The 19940-nt window shown below is 40.7% G+C and overlaps 1 protein-coding gene across 2 annotated transcripts; it reads right to left on the reverse strand.

Moving 5' to 3' along the window:
• Window positions 1-924: 924 nt before the first annotated feature.
• Window positions 925-17973, reverse strand: LOC141776745 (phospholipid phosphatase 3-like). 2 transcript variants are annotated; one of them, XM_074650523.1, is made up of 6 exons: window positions 17599-17973; window positions 8773-8930; window positions 4199-4479; window positions 3444-3501; window positions 3148-3324; window positions 925-2922 (listed from the first exon to the last, which is right to left on the reverse strand). In XM_074650523.1, the coding sequence occupies exons 1-6, from the start codon at window positions 17735-17737 to the stop codon at window positions 2794-2796; spliced, it is 942 nt and encodes a 313-aa protein (XP_074506624.1). In that variant the 5' UTR covers window positions 17738-17973; the 3' UTR covers window positions 925-2793. The 2 variants fall into 2 exon arrangements, with proteins under 2 accessions (XP_074506624.1, XP_074506623.1); XM_074650522.1 differs by lacking the exon at window positions 8773-8930 and adding an exon at window positions 10330-10484.
• Between the last annotated feature and the right edge of the window lie 1967 nt (window positions 17974-19940).

Raw genomic sequence — 19940 nt, forward strand, 5'->3', positions numbered from 1 at the left:
ATGTCATTCGGTTTCATCAACTGGGGACCAGACATGGATATGTGTGTCCCAAATTCCATGCAATCCATTCAATAGTTGTTGAGAGTTTTTCACTAAATACCTAACAGGTCAATGTTATTGTGCTAGAGAAAAAGCCAGGGGATCGCCAACGTTGTTAAGTTTCATCCTCTAGGGACCATGAATTAATCTTTATGGCAATCCATCCAACAGTTAGAGAGAGATATTTCAGTTTTCGACCAAAGTGGTGAAAAACTCTACCACAGGGCACACACACTCTGTAAGGGTGTAGTCTTGTGCCCAATTAAGACATTGGAAACAGTCATTTAGTAGTAGTCATAACACAAGATAGCTGCTGAAGAATAGCATCACCCCATGGCATGGTCATAAAAACAAAACACATTTTGCAGTTTATTAAACTAATCAACTCTAATCTCCTTCTGGGCACTGTGCCTGATCCACAATGAAACCAATCAGCTTAAGATACCATGTGAACACCGTGGCCCAAAACCCAGCTCATAATATGCTGACACATGCAGTAACTTAACATGGAACAACCTCTAGATATATATATATATGTATGGTTTATTCAGGTTTTATGTGGAGACAACGTGGTCTATAAGGATAATACAAGACACTAAAGGCAAATTACACTGCTTCTAAGCATTCTCATATGTGAATGTACTTTGCCACTCTGGCATACTTTCTGTGTGGAGGCTATATTATTCCAGAGAGCCATTGGGGAGCGGGGTTAAAGCTTGGAATGCACACTATTTCCCCACAGGAAGCCAAGCATGGAAGTCTACCATTGCCCCCACGCCCAGATACCTCCATCGCACGCACAGTTGGCCGGCTTCTGAATTACAGTACAAAAGTCATGTATGACACACAGAGACTGAAATGAACAACACAGCACGCTGCTCTTGATCTTTTTATGTTTTTATTAAAGACATTTTTATCTTTGATACGTCTTACAGTTTCATCGTACAAAATTTCACACGACAAATACAAAAATATTGAAAGGCAAATTTTTAATAAAAACGTACTGGAGCTGTCCGCCTTGAGAGCTTTTTGTTTTTCATAAAACTTAATATTCACAAGTTGTCAACTTTACTGGATGACATCTGCCAAAGCTTTTTGCCTCTTTAAAAGCAGCATGGTTTACATTTACACAGGTCTCGACACACAAAAGTCATAGTGGGCGTTTTCTTCAAAAGATATACTGTATGTGTACACGTGATACAGTATTGTACAAGGTATGGTAGCATGCAGAATCCTTCTGATGCTGTATATAGTAGACTTCCAAGACGTGTATGAAGAAAAGACTAGTTTCCCTATAAGCGTCAGATCAAAGTTTGTCTCAGTAACTTAAAGTCAGGATGCTTTCAGTCAGTGGTTTTAAGTTGTTTTTTTTGCTAAGAAGTTAAGTTACATTAAGCAAAAACATGTTAGCATCATTACTTTAAGAATTCATCGTAAAGATTTTCGTCTATTATAATGCAGAGCCTCATTGCCAGCCCTATTGTAGTGCTTTACAAGACTATTATGAGATATTAAAAGGTTAAAATGTGCCAAAATAATGATTCTTTTAAACTCTTCTGCTAAATTGTGCTTTGATACTGAAAAGCTACTGTAAGTAACCATCTTTCTAAGTCCCTGTCTTTATATATACACGACTGTGTGGCATACAGTATATCACAAGATGTGAATCATCGCTATGATTAGTAACAGTAAAGTACATGTACTGCATGTGTTTTTTCCATAGTGTTTCCGTGTCCAAGTTACATGATGTGTCTGTTGGAGCAGGTGCCCGCTCTCTGGCTGAAGAGAGGCACACTTGTAGGCTATTAACATTGAAATATATAGACATGACATTAAGACACACTGGCACGCTCACAGAAAGACCTCACCCATACACACACACACACACACACACACACACACACACACTCTCCCACACACTCTGACCTAACACTTGTGAGCACCCGTCTGGTACATATAACAGACAGTCATTTCATTAAATGGCTCAGTGGGGGCTCGTCCTAGCCAGCAGAAAGAGGCCCACACATCCAACACATACGCTCTCACTCTACTTCACCGCCTACTGTAACTTATGTGCACCTTCTAAAAGAATTACACGACATTATAGACATAACAAAAAGCTTACGAAGCTTTCCAAAAGCTTCACTTCAGGTCATTCAAGTGGTGACGAACAGTACTTGAGTTTAGTTAAAATAGTGCTATAAAAAAAATCACATATACAATGCTTATGTTTGTAATAAAACCAAACAAAAATCCTTCATGAAATCAAAGGAATTTGTTTTTTTGTCATGTGTTTGTTTGTATTAGTCACACAGTGAGTGAGTGGCAGGAATATTAGTGTAGCTCCCACGCTGGATGCAGCTGAAGAGAGAAGGCACAAAAGCCACACACTTTGTTTACAGCTGCCGTTTCTCGGTTTTGTTTCGTTTCAGACGTTTGTCCATGGAAATGCCTTGACAGAGGAGAATCTCCAATAATCTTCATAACAGAAGAGGTACGAATATCTTCGGTCGTCTCTCTTTTCCACATTACAAAATGTCTGGTGAGACATTTCCGTTGAGAAAGCAAAATTCTCTCGACTGTTTTCCGTAGCCTCCTCTTCTCTCGTCCTCTGAGATGTTCAAGATCCCATATTTTGTCTGCGTCATCCAGATTGTTTGGGTGTTTGTTCGATCCAGTAATGGCCAGTGGCTGTAGCAGTGATTTAAAAATGGCACAGGTCAGGGTTACGTACAGTTCAGTTTGCAGTCTTCTCTATGCCATGATGAGATGGTTGCTCCTCTCTCTGATGTCTGCCGGAGGAACGAGATCTTTCTTCACTGGGGTTGGCGACAGTGTAGAGCGTCTACCTTTGTTCTTGAACAAATCAGAGACAAAGAATACCTGCGGAGGGAACAGAAAAAAAAAAACTTGAACATCTTAATCATTGCAAAGTGGAGGGGAGGTAGAGTACAAGATACACTACATAATGGACAGTAGACTACACATATAATATAGCACATATTAGGGGTGTCAAAGTTAACACAAATTTGTTTTAACCCACTAATTTCTAACGCATTAACGCAACCAATCTTTTGAAAAACATTCCAACATAATAGAACCACTCACTATGCAGTAGGCCACCAGAGCTCCCTGCACAAAACCCGCCAGGACATCAGTGGGGTGGTGCTTGTGGTCGGAGACACGGGACAAGCCGGTGTAGAAAGACATCATGACCAGGGTGAACTGGGTCAGAGGGCGCAGCAGGCGAGCTCCATGCCAGGTGAAACGAGACTGCAGGTAAAACTGTAAAAGAGAGAGAGAGAGAATTGTGAGGTGATATACTGTAGATAGAAACTATATTATTATCTAGGGAGGGAACTTTGTTTTTGAATATGGTGTATTTATACAATTCATTAACTCACCACCAGGTAAAGCATGGTGTACATGGAGAAGGATGCATGTCCAGAGAAGAAGGACTTCCTGAGAAGAATAGAGGACAATCAGCATTGTACCAAAGCTTACAATATGTACAAATACAGATGTAAACTGTATAAAAAACACACAGTTCAACAAAATCTTGAATGCAAAAACATTTTAAAATTAGGGCTGTCAAAGTTGTCGTGAAGGAGGCTAAATAACGTTCCAAACTTGCGCTAAATTTTGGCGAGAAAAAAACTGGCATGGCCATTTTCAAAGGGGTCCCTTAACCTCTGACCTCAAGATACGTGAATGTAAATGGGTTCTATGGGTACCCACGAGTCTCCCCTTTACAGACATGTCCACTTTATGATAATCACATGCAGCTTTGGGGCAAGCCATAGTCAAGTCAGCACACTGACACACTGACAGCTGTTGTTGCCTGTTGGGCTGCAGTTTGCCATGTTATGATTTGAGCATATTTGTTATGCTAAATGCAGTACCTGTGAGGGTTTCTGGACAATATTTATCATTGTTTTATGTTGTTAATTGATTCCCAGAAATAAATATATACATACATTTGCATAAAGCAGCATATTTGCCCACTCCCATGTTGATAAGAGGATTAAATACTTGAAAAATCTCCCTTTAAGGTACATTTTGCGTGAAGATAAAAAAAAGTGTGATTAAATATTATAATCAATTGACAGCCCTATTTAAAATATGTTTCTACAGTATATGTTTCTCTCAATCAAAATACCTGGCCTCCTGAACTTTGCTATCCGGCCCCTGACACTGGTAGTCAGTGATGTAGCCCAGGGAGCAGTTGATAGTAGAGAAGTCTGGTTTGCACACATCCAGGAAGTGAGGGCGCATGCGACCCACCGACACTTTGGCGATGTCAGTGAAGGACTGGCTGATGGCGCAGCCGAATACGAACACGCCCACCTGCTTGTACAGAGCAGATATGTACGGGTTGCCTACAAAGGACTTGGATCCCTCGTTCAGAAAGTAGATCCTGTAGCTCTCCCCGATGATGATCTGAAGGCACAGAAGAGATGGTGACGTCAGTGGATCAATATCATGATTTTAACACAGCCCCAGTCCCGATGTCCACCCTTATTCCTAAGCACCTAATTCATCTCCTGAGTGCTCCGTGAAAATGTGTGAGCGCATGAGAGCCAAGCATTTTATGAGGAATGGGACAGCACTTTGGGAATTGTGTTACTTGGAAAGAGGAATGTGTTTGGCCAGCCAAGTGTGATGCTCATATTTCACATGTAATTTTAGTGTTTGTCATTATCTGAATATAATAATAGCCTAGGAAACTTGTTCTTCTAAGGTCTTTTGTCATCCTTTAAGACATGTCATCACTGTTTTTAGCATTAGAACACTGTAAATTGTGCTTGCCAAATTTCACGGAGGGACAGCGCTAAGCTAAGCAAACTTGGATGGTCAGAGTGGAGAATTTAAGTGATGTATGCGACTAAAATAACCCTTTTTTCAGGATCAAGATGTTATTATGACATCTAAAATAAGAACTTCTCCTGAAGTGGTTCGAAAAGGGCTACTTTACAGTTGAACGTGTTTACCTGTGCTGTTCTACTTCTGAGAGAAAACAGCGAAAGCGACATGGGAGGTGACTCAAAACTGTCCGCCGTGTATAGTTTTCTCTAAGTGTGTAAATAAACCACCGTCTAAAAACCGACGACTGACGTGCAAGGCTCACTTAGGGGGAGGTGGACGTGCCATAACTCACAACAGCTGTTCCAGCTCAAGAAAGGCCTTCCCAACCCCCTCATCACCCGTTGTCTTCCAGCAGCTCACAAATCAGTGAGGAAGAGGAGTCAGAGCGAGAGTGTGTGGGAGTTTCTGCCAGAAAGTGGAGGGCCGAGTGACGGGAAGGGAGGAGGAGGAGGAGGAGAAAAGGGGGACGAAAGAGGAAGGTGAGAGGAGGAATGAGGAGGGAGCGAGGGAGGCACTGCTGGATCTAATCAGCAGAAACGCTGAGCTAGGCGACGTGTCTGATTTTGGTGGCCAGACTCCACCAGACGCACGTCGGGGGCCGCGTTTGTTTTTCACCGCTCTCTGAAACGGCTCCGATTTCACACGGGATGTCTGGCTGTTTTCATGTTAGTATCTCCATTTCATCAGACATTCTTTCGAGGGGCGCAGAAAATAAGTCTCATTCTGGGAACCACTCTCTGCTAGAGGGATAGCCCTCTACGGAGATTTGACAAGCTGATTGAGATTGTGCTGTTTTCCACCATCCAGGCCTTTAGAGCCAGCTCGATACAGCCCAGCTGCTTTCATGGGAAACAGGGAAGAAAGAGTCGGGGGGTGGGGGGGAGAGAAAACACATCTGGTTCCCCTTGTGTGAAAGATTTAACTATGTGAATGAATAAATGAATTGGCGTTTGTAGGACGTGTAGCTGTTACACCGAGACCTCAAGAGATAATCATCATGGGTGCAAGACGCTGATTTGTGGCTCACGTCAAACGTCTTGTGTTTCCAAATCTGACACCGTGGTGTTTTCTTTTCTTCTAAAAACGGATCGGCATAAATTATAAAAGGAAGTGGCCTCGTTGTGTTTCTCAGCTCTGTTCGGTGGGAAACGAAGCACTAAATGACCTGATGTTGGTGTTTTCTGGTTCAGAAAACACAGACGCCCGCCAGAACGCTCCGGTGGGGGGGAGATGGATTGTAAAGTCGGGTTTTGCAAGGGGAAAATGAGATATCTGGCAAAGTCCCCTTGTTTTGGGCCTTCACCGCAATTCCACCCCGCCAATTACAGTATTTAACCGAACAACCATTGCGTCAACCATAATTACACAGGGCCAGGACTCCTTCTCACCATGAAAACCCCTGTGGCCCCAAGTCTGTATAGTAGTCTGCTCTCCAGGAGGACGGCAATGCCGGCTACAGGGACAGACGGGGCCATGCCGTGAGACAAGGCACCTTCCCACTGTGGGTCGGCCAGGTGACGAATGCTGTGCTATGGCGGCTCTGAGTAACACCGTAGAGGAACTAGGACGTTTCTGACTAATTGAGAATGCTGCTGAGCGAAGAGTATAGAAGCAAAGAGGCGAAACACTGGTGCTTTTCTGACAACGGCCGCTAGATGGCACTGCGTTACCGCTGCCGCCATTTTGGACTGAAAACACCAATGAGTCCATCGCCATGAATGTGTAAAGACACGTCTGTAAATCAGAGGATAATCTTTTTTGAGGTAAATCAACACTCAAATAGCCCTCATTTAAATCAGCAGCACAACAGAAGCGTGTCAGTATCTACACTGGATTTCTTTTTGAGCCACAGTACTGCTGTGAATTCAGAAGTGTTTTGAGAGAGCTCAAAGGCCAGTACACAATCATGTACTTAGACGCACAAGCAAGGCCAAAAAAACGCCTTGGGTCGCAGTTATCTGTGGACTGAAATGCTAGCCATTACGGAGCCGTGTAGACGGACGCATTACTCAAAATGGAAAGCGTGTCTGAAAGCCGTGGCAGAAAAATGTACGGAGACGATTTGAGCTTCAGCCTCCGAGCGGTGGCAAACGGAGAAAAGTGAAATTGAATTAAAGGATGTTGGGAAGATGACAGTTTAGTGTGCAGATCTTGGATACAGCCTCACTGTTTTCTCCCAGGAGATGGCAACAAACTACTCAACACTTCACTTGCTAAAGTGCCTTAATCAACAGAGTCATCTTAAGCCCCCGAGGAGAAAAGCCTTGAACAAATGTTGTTGACTGTTTTTTTTATCTGGAATGTGCTGAAGCCAATCGGCGGGGCAGATAGCACAGGTATGGGGAGCTGTTGTTTCACTAATCATGGAGGATAATCTCAGTTTATAGCCTCAATGAGTCAACAGTCAGATAAAGCCCTGCTCTGATGGAGTGCGCACAAAGATATTTCCCTGAACATGAGTTCAGTGGGAATGTGCACGGTTTGGCTGGAGAAAAGCATGAACACATGTTGCAATTGCATTTAATTCAACAGTTTAAAATCTCTATATAATCACCATATTATTATATATTAGGGCTGGGACGATTCACCTATCTCCCAATTCGATACTTGGGTGCCGATTCGATAGTTATTGCAACTTTTAAGTATTTTAAGTGATTCGATATTGCGATTTGCTATTTTTGTTAACTTTTTTAACACTGGACCATGGGAAAAAGTTTAATCATACACTTCTAGGGACTTTTACTTTGGAAAATATCTAATAATATTTGATTTTCAGCATGTATGTAGTCAGAGATGTCCTTAAGTCAAATATATCAGTCATTGTCAGGCATTATTTATAAAAAAAAATTCCAGCAACCCAAAAATCAATGAATAAAGACATTTCCCTCACACATTAGTGGTATTTTCTTTTAATTTATAAGGGATATGTAATGTTTTATACTTCTGGTGAATATAATCCATCAATCTTATTTCAATATTCGTATTATTTATATACAGTTCCCTTCGTTAACACCTTATTTTGAAAACCGGACGTAGTCACACGTGTATACGCCGCCAACTTTGTCAAGTCCGTCTCTAGCTCTCCCGTCAGCTCCTTTCTCTTAATACATCCATGGTCAGCTCCATCGGAGCCGTTTGAATGTATTTATCATAAATGTCAGTATATGGGTGCTCTACAGGTGTAGCGTTTTGACCACGGAGATACGAGTGGCGGCTGGCTTGACCACACGATACGATATGATAACGTTTCCTGTCCATGACAGAGTTAGCATGCAGCTTTAGCCGTGATGTCTAGCTCTGCTTTTCATGGCAATGTGTGAAACCCAAAGTGTTTCCATACTTTACTGTATGTGTAGTGTTTACCACGCTGGATTTAACATGTGAAGGTGCTGGTTGTATCCACGCGGATCCTTCGCCAAATTCTACTCTTTCGTTTCAGCTCGTGGCGGCCGGCTTGTTTGTTTAGGTTGAAGGATATGGAACGGATATGACGTCACGTTACTCTGACTACAACAATAAAAGTGGTAATTTCTTTCCATCGCTGCATTGACTCAAATGAAGCAAATATATCGATTCCAGCATTAAAAAAATCTATTTCAAAATCGTAAAAAAATATTTTTTAAAATCATGATACATAGGTGAATCGTCTTTTTCCCCCCACCCCTATTATATATTGTTGGACATGTTATTGTAAACAAATCAGACATTTGAGAAACACTACAATGCACTGAGGATGAGAAATGATGTGGTCAACATCTGGTCAGTGGGTGTCAGTGGGTGTCAGTGGGTGCTGCTAGTAATGGTGAAGGCTGCTGAAAAACAAAGAGTGATGATGATATTAGTGATCAGAGTGAGGAGGTGACTTACAGAGAGGATGGTGATAAGAATGCCAGCAGCGCTAAGCACACCGTCGTTAATGGTTTCTCCATTTTTGGCCGGGTACTTGATGGACTCATCGTCGCAGTAAAACCCTCTACGGTAAGGCTGAACAGCGCTGGTCTCAATGACCAAGAAAGGCAGGCCGGCTAGTGTGAAGAAGCAGTGAGCGGCACAGAGAGAAAGACGGGGGTGTGGGGATGGGAGAGAGATGGAGGTGCTGGGTTAATGATACGCAAATTACAGAGGTCGCAGGTACAAGCAAGAGGCAACAAGGGAACATCTGGGACAGGCTCAGTCCATTCTGTGGCTGTTATCTGTGACTAATCAGGAAATAATGACTCCAGCTTTTGTTCAATATTCAGGATTTGTGGTGAATTTTGAGCAGACATGTGGTCGTCTTAAAGGGCCATATCTGTTTATTTTCTCTAACCAATGGCCATTTTCCAAAGCACACCTAATGTTCTGGACTTCTCTCTTCAGGCTACCATGGTTTCTATTAATTTCACTACAGAATGACAATGAGCCGCTGGAAATAAAAGGAACCTTAAATACAATTTAAAAAGTGATTCTCATTTTATTTTTATGCAAAAATGCAGACAAGTCACTGGTTCCAGCCTCTCAAATTTGAATATGATCTATTTTCTATGGTAGAAAATTGTATATCTCCAGGTTTTGGACTTTTGATTAGATAAAACAAGCAATTTAAATAAGTTAACTTGTCACATGCATTTTACCTCAATTTTTTGACATTCTATATAATTAACAATTATTCAATTATTTGAGAAAATAACTGGCGGTTGCATCCTTACAAATGACTATTTTAAGGTCAAGAGTGAACCTTCAAAGCAAAGTTTTTTGGTATGTTTTACTTGATAAATTACTTTAACAGTTAAAACATTTTCTTACAGTAGTGAAATTAAGAGTGCATTGAGTAGCGCAATAATCTGCCATTAATACTACATTTATACTGTACATTTCAAGAAATATTCTTATTTATACCATTCTTGAATTTATGTTTAACACACTTAATAAATCCCACTTCTCAGCATTTTGTATTTACTTATTTACATTGTGGTATATATTGTACGTCTGATGCACATATTTGTACATATTTCTAATATTTAAAATTTCTTATTTTTATTATATATTTATATATCTCTACATATATTGTGTTATATATTTTTGCACACAATTTACATGTTACATACTCCTTTATTTCTATTTTCTTACATTTCTGTGCTTTTATATAAGAGCAACTGTAACGTAACTTACAGTAGTGAAATTGATGGAAAGCAATGGCTGCCACTTGGAAATCAATCTGAAAGCTTATGATAATACCCAGTAGCTTTGGAAAATGGTCATCAGTAATGCACAGCATACATGATTTGCTGCTAATGAGGTACAACATCCAAAACCACTGAGTGTGATTCAGAGCTTGTCCAACCAGTCATGTCTTTTGAGGCGTCACAGGCCAACCATTGGATGAACTGAGCGTGTCCCAACACGTGTTCTCTAGTTGTCTTGCGGTACCACAGCAGGACTTACTGAGACCACGGGCACAGTGACGCCCACGGCTGTGAGCACAGTGTTGGACACCGTGCTGCCCTTATAGGTCAGCGCGATGCTGTCGTCGTCGCAGAAGAATCCTCTCCGGAAAGGCGGGAAGGGAGATTTGTGCAAAAACACGGCAACAAGCAACACTGTATGGTTGGACACACAGTGGACAGCTTCATCAATACACATTATCAACAGGAAGACAAACAGAAAAGCAACAAGGAGACAGACAGACAGTTATACAAACAGATTAAAACTCCCAGCAGACATGTATTCAAGTTATGTATCTCATCCCGTTTTCAAAACTGACACTGATGCCGTCATGAGCCAAAATAACCCAAATAAAATGTGTCGGAATTAACGCCAAAATCAGAGCTCCGTCATTGTTTTAGACTTAAGTGAACCTTTTATGCTTAGAATAGCATCACTGGATCTCAAACAGGCTGAGTTAGCGCTAAAAGGATTGGATGTGTCATGTTCTTAAGAGAGAGACCATTGCTGCTAACTGACAAGAAAAAAACACAAACAGTATCAGAGCCATCCTTCCCTTCCTGCCGAGGCTTTCAAGTGCACTTAAAAAGGCCCACTTTAAGATGCCTTGGGGGGGGTGTCTGCGTCTGATCAATTTAGTGTCTTTCGCCACTTAAAGTGGCAAAAAGATCTTATTTATCTCCTGACAACAAACAAGAGTGGGTGTTACTGAGATGCAAGCCAAAAAGGACAGCTTATTTTCCCTCATTTACCAAAGGCTTCAATGGAGGACTTTGAAATTGGAGTGTGGACGTGTGGTACCCAGGAGAGGCCTCAAATCTCTGACAGAATTTGGGAAAACACACTTTCAAATCACTTCAAAGAACCATTTAACTGATGGCTGAGCTTTCAAGTCGCTCTCTGAATAATTCTGCGATCTGCCGATACAAAGGAAAACAAACATCGGCGCTGACTTTCTCACACGCTCCCTTCCTCTGTCTCTCGGTCTCAGAAGCTAAAAGGCACTGGGGGTGTAGAGGTCAGCGGCGCTGAGAGCCGCTGAAGGCGGGACGGTTGCGGTGAAGGGGGGGGCATGATTTCTCAAACCAAATGTCAACACACGCTTCAGTTGCTGAGCCCCTCAACCCCCTTACATCCACACACACACACACACACACACAGCTGACTTTGGCCTTTGAAAGTCCAGCTGGGTTGATCTCAGGTTACAGACGGAGCTCTGCTGCCTGATGGGAACTCCAGAGCGCCGGCGTTCCCTCCGCATTCAGCAGGATTCACATTATTAACTTTCGCTTTTTTCATTCTCGCTCTCCAAACAAATACCCCCGACGGGGCTACAATCAGCTCCGGAGCAAGAAAGAGCAGGGTGGTATGTCTCAGAGTTCTGTAACTGTAAAAACATACAGTACTTTACAGTACCCCTAAACCCTGAATGTCAGATCCCTTCAGTTTGCTTAGCCTGGCCGTGAACAGAACCACACAGGACTTCCCAAAACATGGACTTTGGCTTCCCAAACTGCTGATATATATGTATCTTTTAAAAAGCATACAGGGCTGAAAGTGCTGGACGTGAAACACGTTAACCCCAGAGTCCTGACCCCGGCAAACCCATTCACAGAGCCGATACAAAAGGCCAGATGCAGAGGGCCGAGATTGATGGAAAGAGACAGGATTGAAGAGTCCACAGCTTTTAAGGAACCTGCACGGGTCAAGTGCTTCAAACAGCTGATTGGAAAGAAGAAGAAGAAGAAAAACACAACCCACTACAAGACGCTGTCAGGCCCTGTTTTCCAGACACTCAGCGGGGATTTCTTCCCCGCTCCGACCCCCCTTTCCATCCGTTTAAACAGTGCAGCATCAGCACTGAAAACAGCGTGTTAGGATTTTCCCCTCTTACCCTCTTCCTCCTTTCCCGCTTCTAACAGCCAGGGGGCGAGGAGGAGGAGGAGGAGGAAGAGGAAGAGGAGGAGGAGGAGGAGGAGGAGGGGGACGCTGTGCTTGTCCTGCCAACAACAACAACACCAGTCAGCCAGCGTGGGTATGTCTTTTGCATTCGCTCAACATCAACCCAAAGAGAACAGAAACAAACAAAATGGAACAGGAGTTGGAGGGAGACATTTTTTCTCCCTCCAAGTTTTCAGTTGCTAATGTCAACATCAGGTGTCTTCTATTCCATTTTGCCCTAAAGCAGTTTGCTTAACAATCAACTGGGGGCCCCTAACTGAAAATAAGCAAACATCGCAAATGAAGAACGATGATGACTTTTTCAGCACATAACCCGAGCTCCGTCTCGGTTAAGACACACTTGTTAGAATTTCCTACGCTTGCCCGTTCGCCTTTCCCCCAGTTCAGCACTGGCAGCTCCACGGAAACTAGATTCAGTGTACAACCTCCCTCCTCACGCTGGATTAAATCCCCACCATATTTTGGAGGCATCGGCCAAAACACAGAGTGTGACTTATTAAAATAAACAGACGCACATTTTCCACTTGCAGGGATCTCTCACTGTCTGGCGTAGAAATGTATACATGTCTGAGGTAGTTGTGGTGTATACACAGATGCAGTTGTTTTTACTTGCAGCAGCACAACCTGCCCCCTGTCTGTCTGTCCGTCTGTCTGTCCGTCCTGCTGTAAAACGTAGTTCATAGTTCCACTGCAGAAGGGAAACCGAGTCTGCCCACTTGAGTTAAATAAAAGTGCATTTGCATTGAATAGCCAGCGGCTATAACTGCTGCTTTTCACTGCATTTGTTATTCACATTTCTAAAGAAGAGGAGGTTAAACACAATGCAGTTTACAGTTTACATATCTGTTCCTCCTCTATTCCCACAGCCCCCAAACACACACACACACAAAAACAGAAATGGTAATGCTGACAATACATGTACATACAAACATAAATAAATCTAGCATAACATTATCACATATAAAGTACATTTATAAACACACTATTCACGATCTGACATTTTAATGTTAACTCAATTGAAGCATTTAAAACACCTGAAATCATTGTGTGCCTCCAACATGTTCTCATTCCAACTCGTCACGTACCGCCGCTTTAACACGCCCCTCACTTTAGGTTTAGGCAACAAAACCACTATAGTTAGGTTTAGGTTAACACTACATGATTTGGCTTAAAACTAGGGATGCATCGATACCAATTTTTTCAGATCGAGTACAAGTACTTACATTTGGGTACTCCCTGATACCGAGTACCGATACGAGTACTTCTCTGTGCCAAAAGACCCTTGTTAACAGCCAGCTGGAGGTTGTTAGTGACACACGGCAGGCTGGGGAGTCCCGCCTACGAGGCGGTGCGCCGCGACCGGCTCTAGGTCGGCTTGGAAAGGCTCGAGGCGAAGGTGCTTCCCGGGGCCGTGGCCAAAGTGTCACCGGGGCAGACTGTCCTTAGTGCGCCCCAACCGCGTCGTGACCCCAGGGCGGGGCTCGGCCCACGCAAAAGGCGCCAGGGGTCTGGAGCAATGTCCGCAACCCACTCAACCCGTCTTGAAACACGGACCAAGGAGTCTAACGCACGAGCGAGTCAGTGGGTGCAAGCAAAACCCCGTGGCGCAATGAAAGTGAGCGGCTGAGGTTGGATCCCGGCCCCGCGAGGTCAGGGCGCATCACCAGCACGTCTCGCACGCACAGTCAGGGAGGTGGAGCGTGAGCGCGTGCGATAGGACCCGAAAGATGGTGACGAGAGGGTAACGTCACGCTCCCGTAAGGTGGTATCGGTGCCGTTGTATTGGAGCCGTTTTGCAAGTACGAGTACATGAGCAAAGTATCGGACCCGATACTGGTATCTGTATCGGTGCATCCCTACTTAAAACTACAACGTTTGTACAGTGAAAATGACACTGAACGTTGTGAACATGGGACACAAGCAAACAGCTGATTGTAACATGATGCACGGGACACGAACAGCGGTCTCCTGGATGAAAGCCCTTATGTTTGTTGGAACAGCCACCAGATCAAAAGTATCTCATATAACTCTCACGTCTTTGTTGTAAAGTGTGACAAATTAAAATGTCGAAACAGCCGTTTGACCATTCCTTAATGTCCCAGTGCCACTTTTAACTTTCTGTGATTTAACTTCTTGACTTGAGAGACCCAAAACAATCTTAGTGCCCATATTGTCTGTTCTAACTGGGCAGCACTTGTTTCTTTTTAGGGCTTCAACTAAAACGGACCCTTCAAGCTCAATTTACCACTTTAACCGGCACTTCAACTCCTTTCAGTGCTTGGAAGTTCAACTGAATCTTCAACTCTTGAAAGCATCTTCTCAGCTTATGTCAGTTCATTTTAAAGGGTTAGTTGAACCAAATTACAAAAATTGGAGATGAACGTCCATTTTATTTTCTGAAGTTTTGAGATACTTAAGACTACCCCAACATAAATACCACAAGCATGAACCAACCCTTTAAATCCAACTCTCCACAGTTTCCTGTTTACCTGGTTCAGCATGAAAAAAAGAAGGGCCTGCGTTCACAAAAACTTAGTTGCAATTGTAGCCGATTAACCACCTTTTACCCAGTGCTGAACCAGGACAAAAGCACACAGAAACATTATACTGTAAGACGATTAAGTGGGAAACATGAAAGCCACGTGCTACGGCTTAATGTAAACTGAACCTGATCACCTCACCAGGGTTCAAGCGGCCTCCTGCTTTCCTTATTTGTCAGGATTTAGTTCCAATCACCACTGAATCAGAGTGAATTTATGACTATTTATGACTTTGAAGTGTTATCTTTTACTGGAACTGGTGGTCTACTGGGATCACAGTGACCGGGGATTGTTGTGCATGAGCAAGCAGGAGAGGGAGATATACGACTGGATGCAGTAATACTGGAACTGCAATCAGTGTGTGAGAGAATGGAGGGACTTTGTAATTACACACCATTTCCTCCTTGTGGTTGCTCCCTTTAAAACCACATCTTCAGCCAGAAAAACACTGCTGGTTTGTTGACAAGCTTCTCTGTGGGAAGGCACGTTGCACACAGAGCAAATCACGGGGATTTACCCACCGTAGAGACAAAACACTAGACTAAAACTAAACATAGCTTGTCAGAAAAAATACTGTTTATACTGTATGATGTTTCACGGGGTTGTTTTAACAATAGCTGGTGTTTTCCCCCATGCAGTTGCAACAATTTAGTTTTACTGCTTTGCTGTTTGTAATCATGTTCTCACACTGTTTGACAGAACACATTGCAAACATATGGTTTTATCAGAGAAGAAAATAAATGAGTGAAATTAGTAGGACCATTGGGTTCAAACATCAGTGCAAAAAAAAGAATATTTAACAACCTTTAACTCAGTGTCTGCAGCTGCTGAACATCACAGGACCTGTGCTGATGAACATGCACACACACACACTCAGGTCTGACCTTTTCACCACTTCCCTTAATTACTCCACATATACATATACATATATATTATGCCAGATGTTGAGATCAAGAGAATTCCTGCTGGTGAGGAATGTGAGCCTTTCTGGAAAATATAATGAGGAGTCAAAGCAGAGAGGTACAGTACAGGTGTGGCTGGACACCAAAGAATATATCCCTCCTGGAGCAAATCATTAGTTTCCCCTTTGCCAGCACTATTTTCTTTGAGGGGTGGAGACATGGAGGAAAACAGACTTTCACTAGCTAAGCTGATGTATTTTTGGAAAATATGGAGCTTAATAGCTGTTACAAGCTGAATGTGTGGGCTGCAGTTGCTAACGGGGCATCACTTGTTGCTAAGGTAACACAGCTCGAGATTTAAAGTACACTTAAAAGTATACTTTTATAAACTAAAAAAGTGGGTAAAAATTAAGATTAAGAAGTATTGAAGTAGTACACTTACTGTACTTATCTGAGATATACTTAACAAAATTATACTTAAGTATACTTGGCTTATAATGAAAAGTATACAGAAAAGCATATTTGATTGAGTACTATAAGCTCACTTAAAGAAAACTTACAAGTATACTTGCAGTAAAAACTATTAAACTAGTAGTTTACTGAGAGTATATACTCTAATGTGTACTTTCATAAATCAAAAAGTGGGCTGCAAGCATATAACTAGTTAACTAAACGTATACCTAGAAGTTCACTTGTAGTATAGTTCATATCATAGTTGCAGTACAAAATACAACTTGGATGCAAACTAGTTGTGTACTCAAAGTTTACTACTCTTACATTTAAAGTACACTTAAAAGTATACTTAAACTACTATAAGTAAACTAAAAAAGTGGGTCAATTTAGTCCCAATTAAGAAGTATTGAAGTAGTACACAAGTATATACTACTAGTGCTTTAATATAAGTATACATATTACATAAAGTATACATGGGACTATACTTAAGTTTATATCCTAAAATAAACTTGAAGTATACTTCTTTTTTGTAAGGTTTAAGGAGCAAAGAATAGTTAATCTTGAACACTCTTCCAATTACTTCTTAATTCGGACTAAATTGGCCCACTTTTTTTAGTTTATAAAAGTATACTTTTAAGTGTACTTTAAATGTAAGAGTAGTAACCTTTGAGTACACAACTAGTTTGCATCCAAGTTGTATTTTGTACTGCAACTTGTGAAGTGAACTTCTAGGTATACTTTTAGTTTGCCAGTTATATACTTGTAGCCCAATTTTAAGTTTATGAAAGTACACATTAAAGTATACTCTCAGTAAACTACTAGTTTAATAGTTTATAGTTTTGTAAGAATTATTTAAGTTAGCTTATAGTACTTAATCAAATATGCTTTTCTGTATAATTTTCATTATAAGCCAAGTGTACTTGGACTTTTCTGTATACTTGCCAAGTACACTTAGATGTTTCTGTATACTTGTCGGTATAAGCTAAGGATAGGCTATACTTGTAAGTGTACTACTTCAATACTTCTTAATTGGACTAAATTGACCCACTTTTTTAGTTTTATAAAAGTATACTTTTAAGTGTACTTTAAATGTAAGAGTAGTAAACTTTGAGTACACAACTAGTTAGGTATACTATTAGTTTGCTAGTTATATACGTGTAGCCCACTTTTTAAGTTTATGAAAAGTACACATTAAAGTATATACTCAGTAAACTACTAGTTTAATAGTTTTTACTGTAAGTATACTTTTTACTGCAAGTCCTGTAACACTAACATTAAAAATATATGTATTACAATGACACAATATGAAGCCATAAATCCACTGCAGAGTACCAGAAGATGATACATTGTAAACATTACATCATACATGTTATAGGTGACGTTAATGAGCATGCACAGTGTGAGACTCTTACCTAGAAACAAGCAGAAGAGATCCACTCCGACCAGTAACTTTCTCCTGCTGTGGTCTTTGCAGTTATTGTTGTTCAGTGAACTCCCGCCGTTCCTCGTCTCGGCTGCCATCGTTTTCTCATATATCAAACAGCGTTGCATTTAAAAAACGTTTTGTGTGCTTCAAAATAAAAGGGATTAAAAATCTTACAAGCTATCGCAGTGCGTTTATTTATTTTATTTTACTATCTAAAACGTGGCTTCTTCATAAAAGAGTCGTCGTCATGTGAGTCTAAACTAATGTTACACTACAGTTCCTGTCTGTCTACTTAACAATCACAGCTCCTTTTCTACTAACTTCTAACCAATCTACTCCTCTTTTCTTCTTCTTTAGGAGTAGTGAGAGTCCTGTGACAGCCTTCTTAGAAAGCCACTCCTCCTCCAGCTCCTCCTCTTTCAATTAATGCCATATGGCAGCAGCTGCTCCACAGCTTCACACACAAACAGGCTGGTTCCCACAGTCACCTCTGGGTGCTGGATTAGGTGATGCTTTACTACTTCAGCAGTAATTTATAAGGGGGGTTTCACAAAGTAAAGTCAGCCAGACAACAATGGAAAAAAGATCCAGGAATATGAGCACAAGGTGTAGAAGGTTTCCTTCTTTACAGAAGCTTTAAATTGGTATAATCTGTGGAAAACCAACAACATTTTTTACCCATCATTCGCTTTTAGAACATCGCCTTTTATCCATCACTCTTTTTTAAAACATCTTCTTATCCATCATTCTTTTACCTATCTATTTATTTATTTTTAATCTTGCATTAATTTGATTTCCATTCTTACTGCCAACCACCCCCAACCCTATCTCATTTATTTCTTTTTTATTTATTTATAAAAAAAAATGATCCAGTTTGATTGTGTTTTGTTTTATTCGTATTTTTCATAATAATAATAATAATAATAATTGTATTTATTCCTACAATTCAGCAGTAACTAAGGGGGATTTCACAAAGCAAAGTCAGCCAGATAAGAATGGAAAAACATCCAGGAATATGAGCACAAGGTGTACATCTATGTGGTTAGGTCTGTTTTCCACTTTTTTTTTTCCTTCTTTACAGAAGCTTTAAATTGGTATAATCTGTGGAAAACCAACAATACATTTTACCCATCATTCTCTTTTAAAACATCATCTTTTTTATCCATCATTGTCTTTTACTTATCTATTTATTTATATTTATTTATTTTTAATCTTAATGCTTAAAGCTTTAAGTTTTCTTTTTTTTCTTTCTTTCTTTATAAATTTTTTATCTGGTTTTATTTGTTTTCTTTTATTCATATTTCATTTTATTTTATTTCTTATAAGGAAAAAGAAAACTCTCTTTCCAAATTCAGGAGTAATTAGGGGGATTTCACAAAGCAAAGTCAGCCAGATCACAATGGAAGGTAACACTTCATTTTACAGGTCTGCAAATTTCATGGTAATTAGGTGATAATTAGCAAGTAACCTACTTGAAAAAACTATCAAATTACCCCAATATGTACCTAAAAATATATCAAAAATTACTTTATTCCAAACATTATTTAATAATTATATCCCACTATTTCCCAACAGCTGGTAATTTATTTAATACATTTCCAATACATAGTTAATTGATAGGCTTTATTTCCATGTCTGCTGGTAAATAGATTATAATTAGCAAATAACTTATTTGAAATTTCTTTAAAAAAAACTCCCTGAATCATGACATTAGATTACCTTTGTGTAGATAAGTCACACAATGGGGAGATTTTTGCCTAATCAGAAGTGTCTTCTATTTGTTTTGGTTTTCCATCTTCCATGAAGAGCAGCCGCTTCTCAAGCCTAAGCTTATTTAATTATATGCTATTTTAGCATATAATTATTAAATAATGTTTATAATACATTTTTGATACATTTTGAGGTAAATATTGGGGTAATCCCAAAGAAATATTCAAATAGGTTACTTGCTAATTATCACCCAATTACCATGAACTTTGCAGACCTGTAAAATGAAGTGTTTCCCATGAGAAAAAGACCCAGGAATAGGAGCATAAGGTGTCCACTTATGTGGTTAGGTCTGTTTTCCACTTTTTTCCCTTCTTTACTGAAGCTTTAAATTGGTATAATCTGTGGAAAACCAACAAAAAAAGACAAGATGCAATACAGACTTCTTCCATGTGACATATTTGCACCATGATAAACCCTGAAAAGTGTAATGAAATTCAAGCAACAAAATGTAGATGGTGCAAGGCTTATATTTGTGCCTTGACAAAGTATCAAGTGAGAGTGAAGTGCTGATAATAAACAGAATAAGAGAGGGATTGCATCACGTATCTCAGGAGTGAA

This window comes from Sebastes fasciatus, chromosome 11 (assembly GCF_043250625.1).
Source record: "Sebastes fasciatus isolate fSebFas1 chromosome 11, fSebFas1.pri, whole genome shotgun sequence".
Taxonomy (NCBI): Eukaryota; Metazoa; Chordata; class Actinopteri; order Perciformes; family Sebastidae; genus Sebastes; species Sebastes fasciatus.

Coding starts and splice junctions, on each gene's coding strand:
- LOC141776745 (XM_074650523.1), bottom strand. CDS start 17,737: ATGCAACGCTGTTTGATATATGAGAAAACGATGGCAGCCGAGACGAGG. Junction 8,931..17,598: donor TCTCTTCTGCTTGTTTCTAG/GTAAGAGTCTCA, acceptor TCTTCACACTAG/CCGGCCTGCCTTTCTTGGTC. Junction 2,923..3,147: donor CTCTGGTGGCCTACTGCATA/GTGAGTGGTTCT, acceptor TTCCCTCCGCAG/GTATTCTTTGTCTCTGATTT.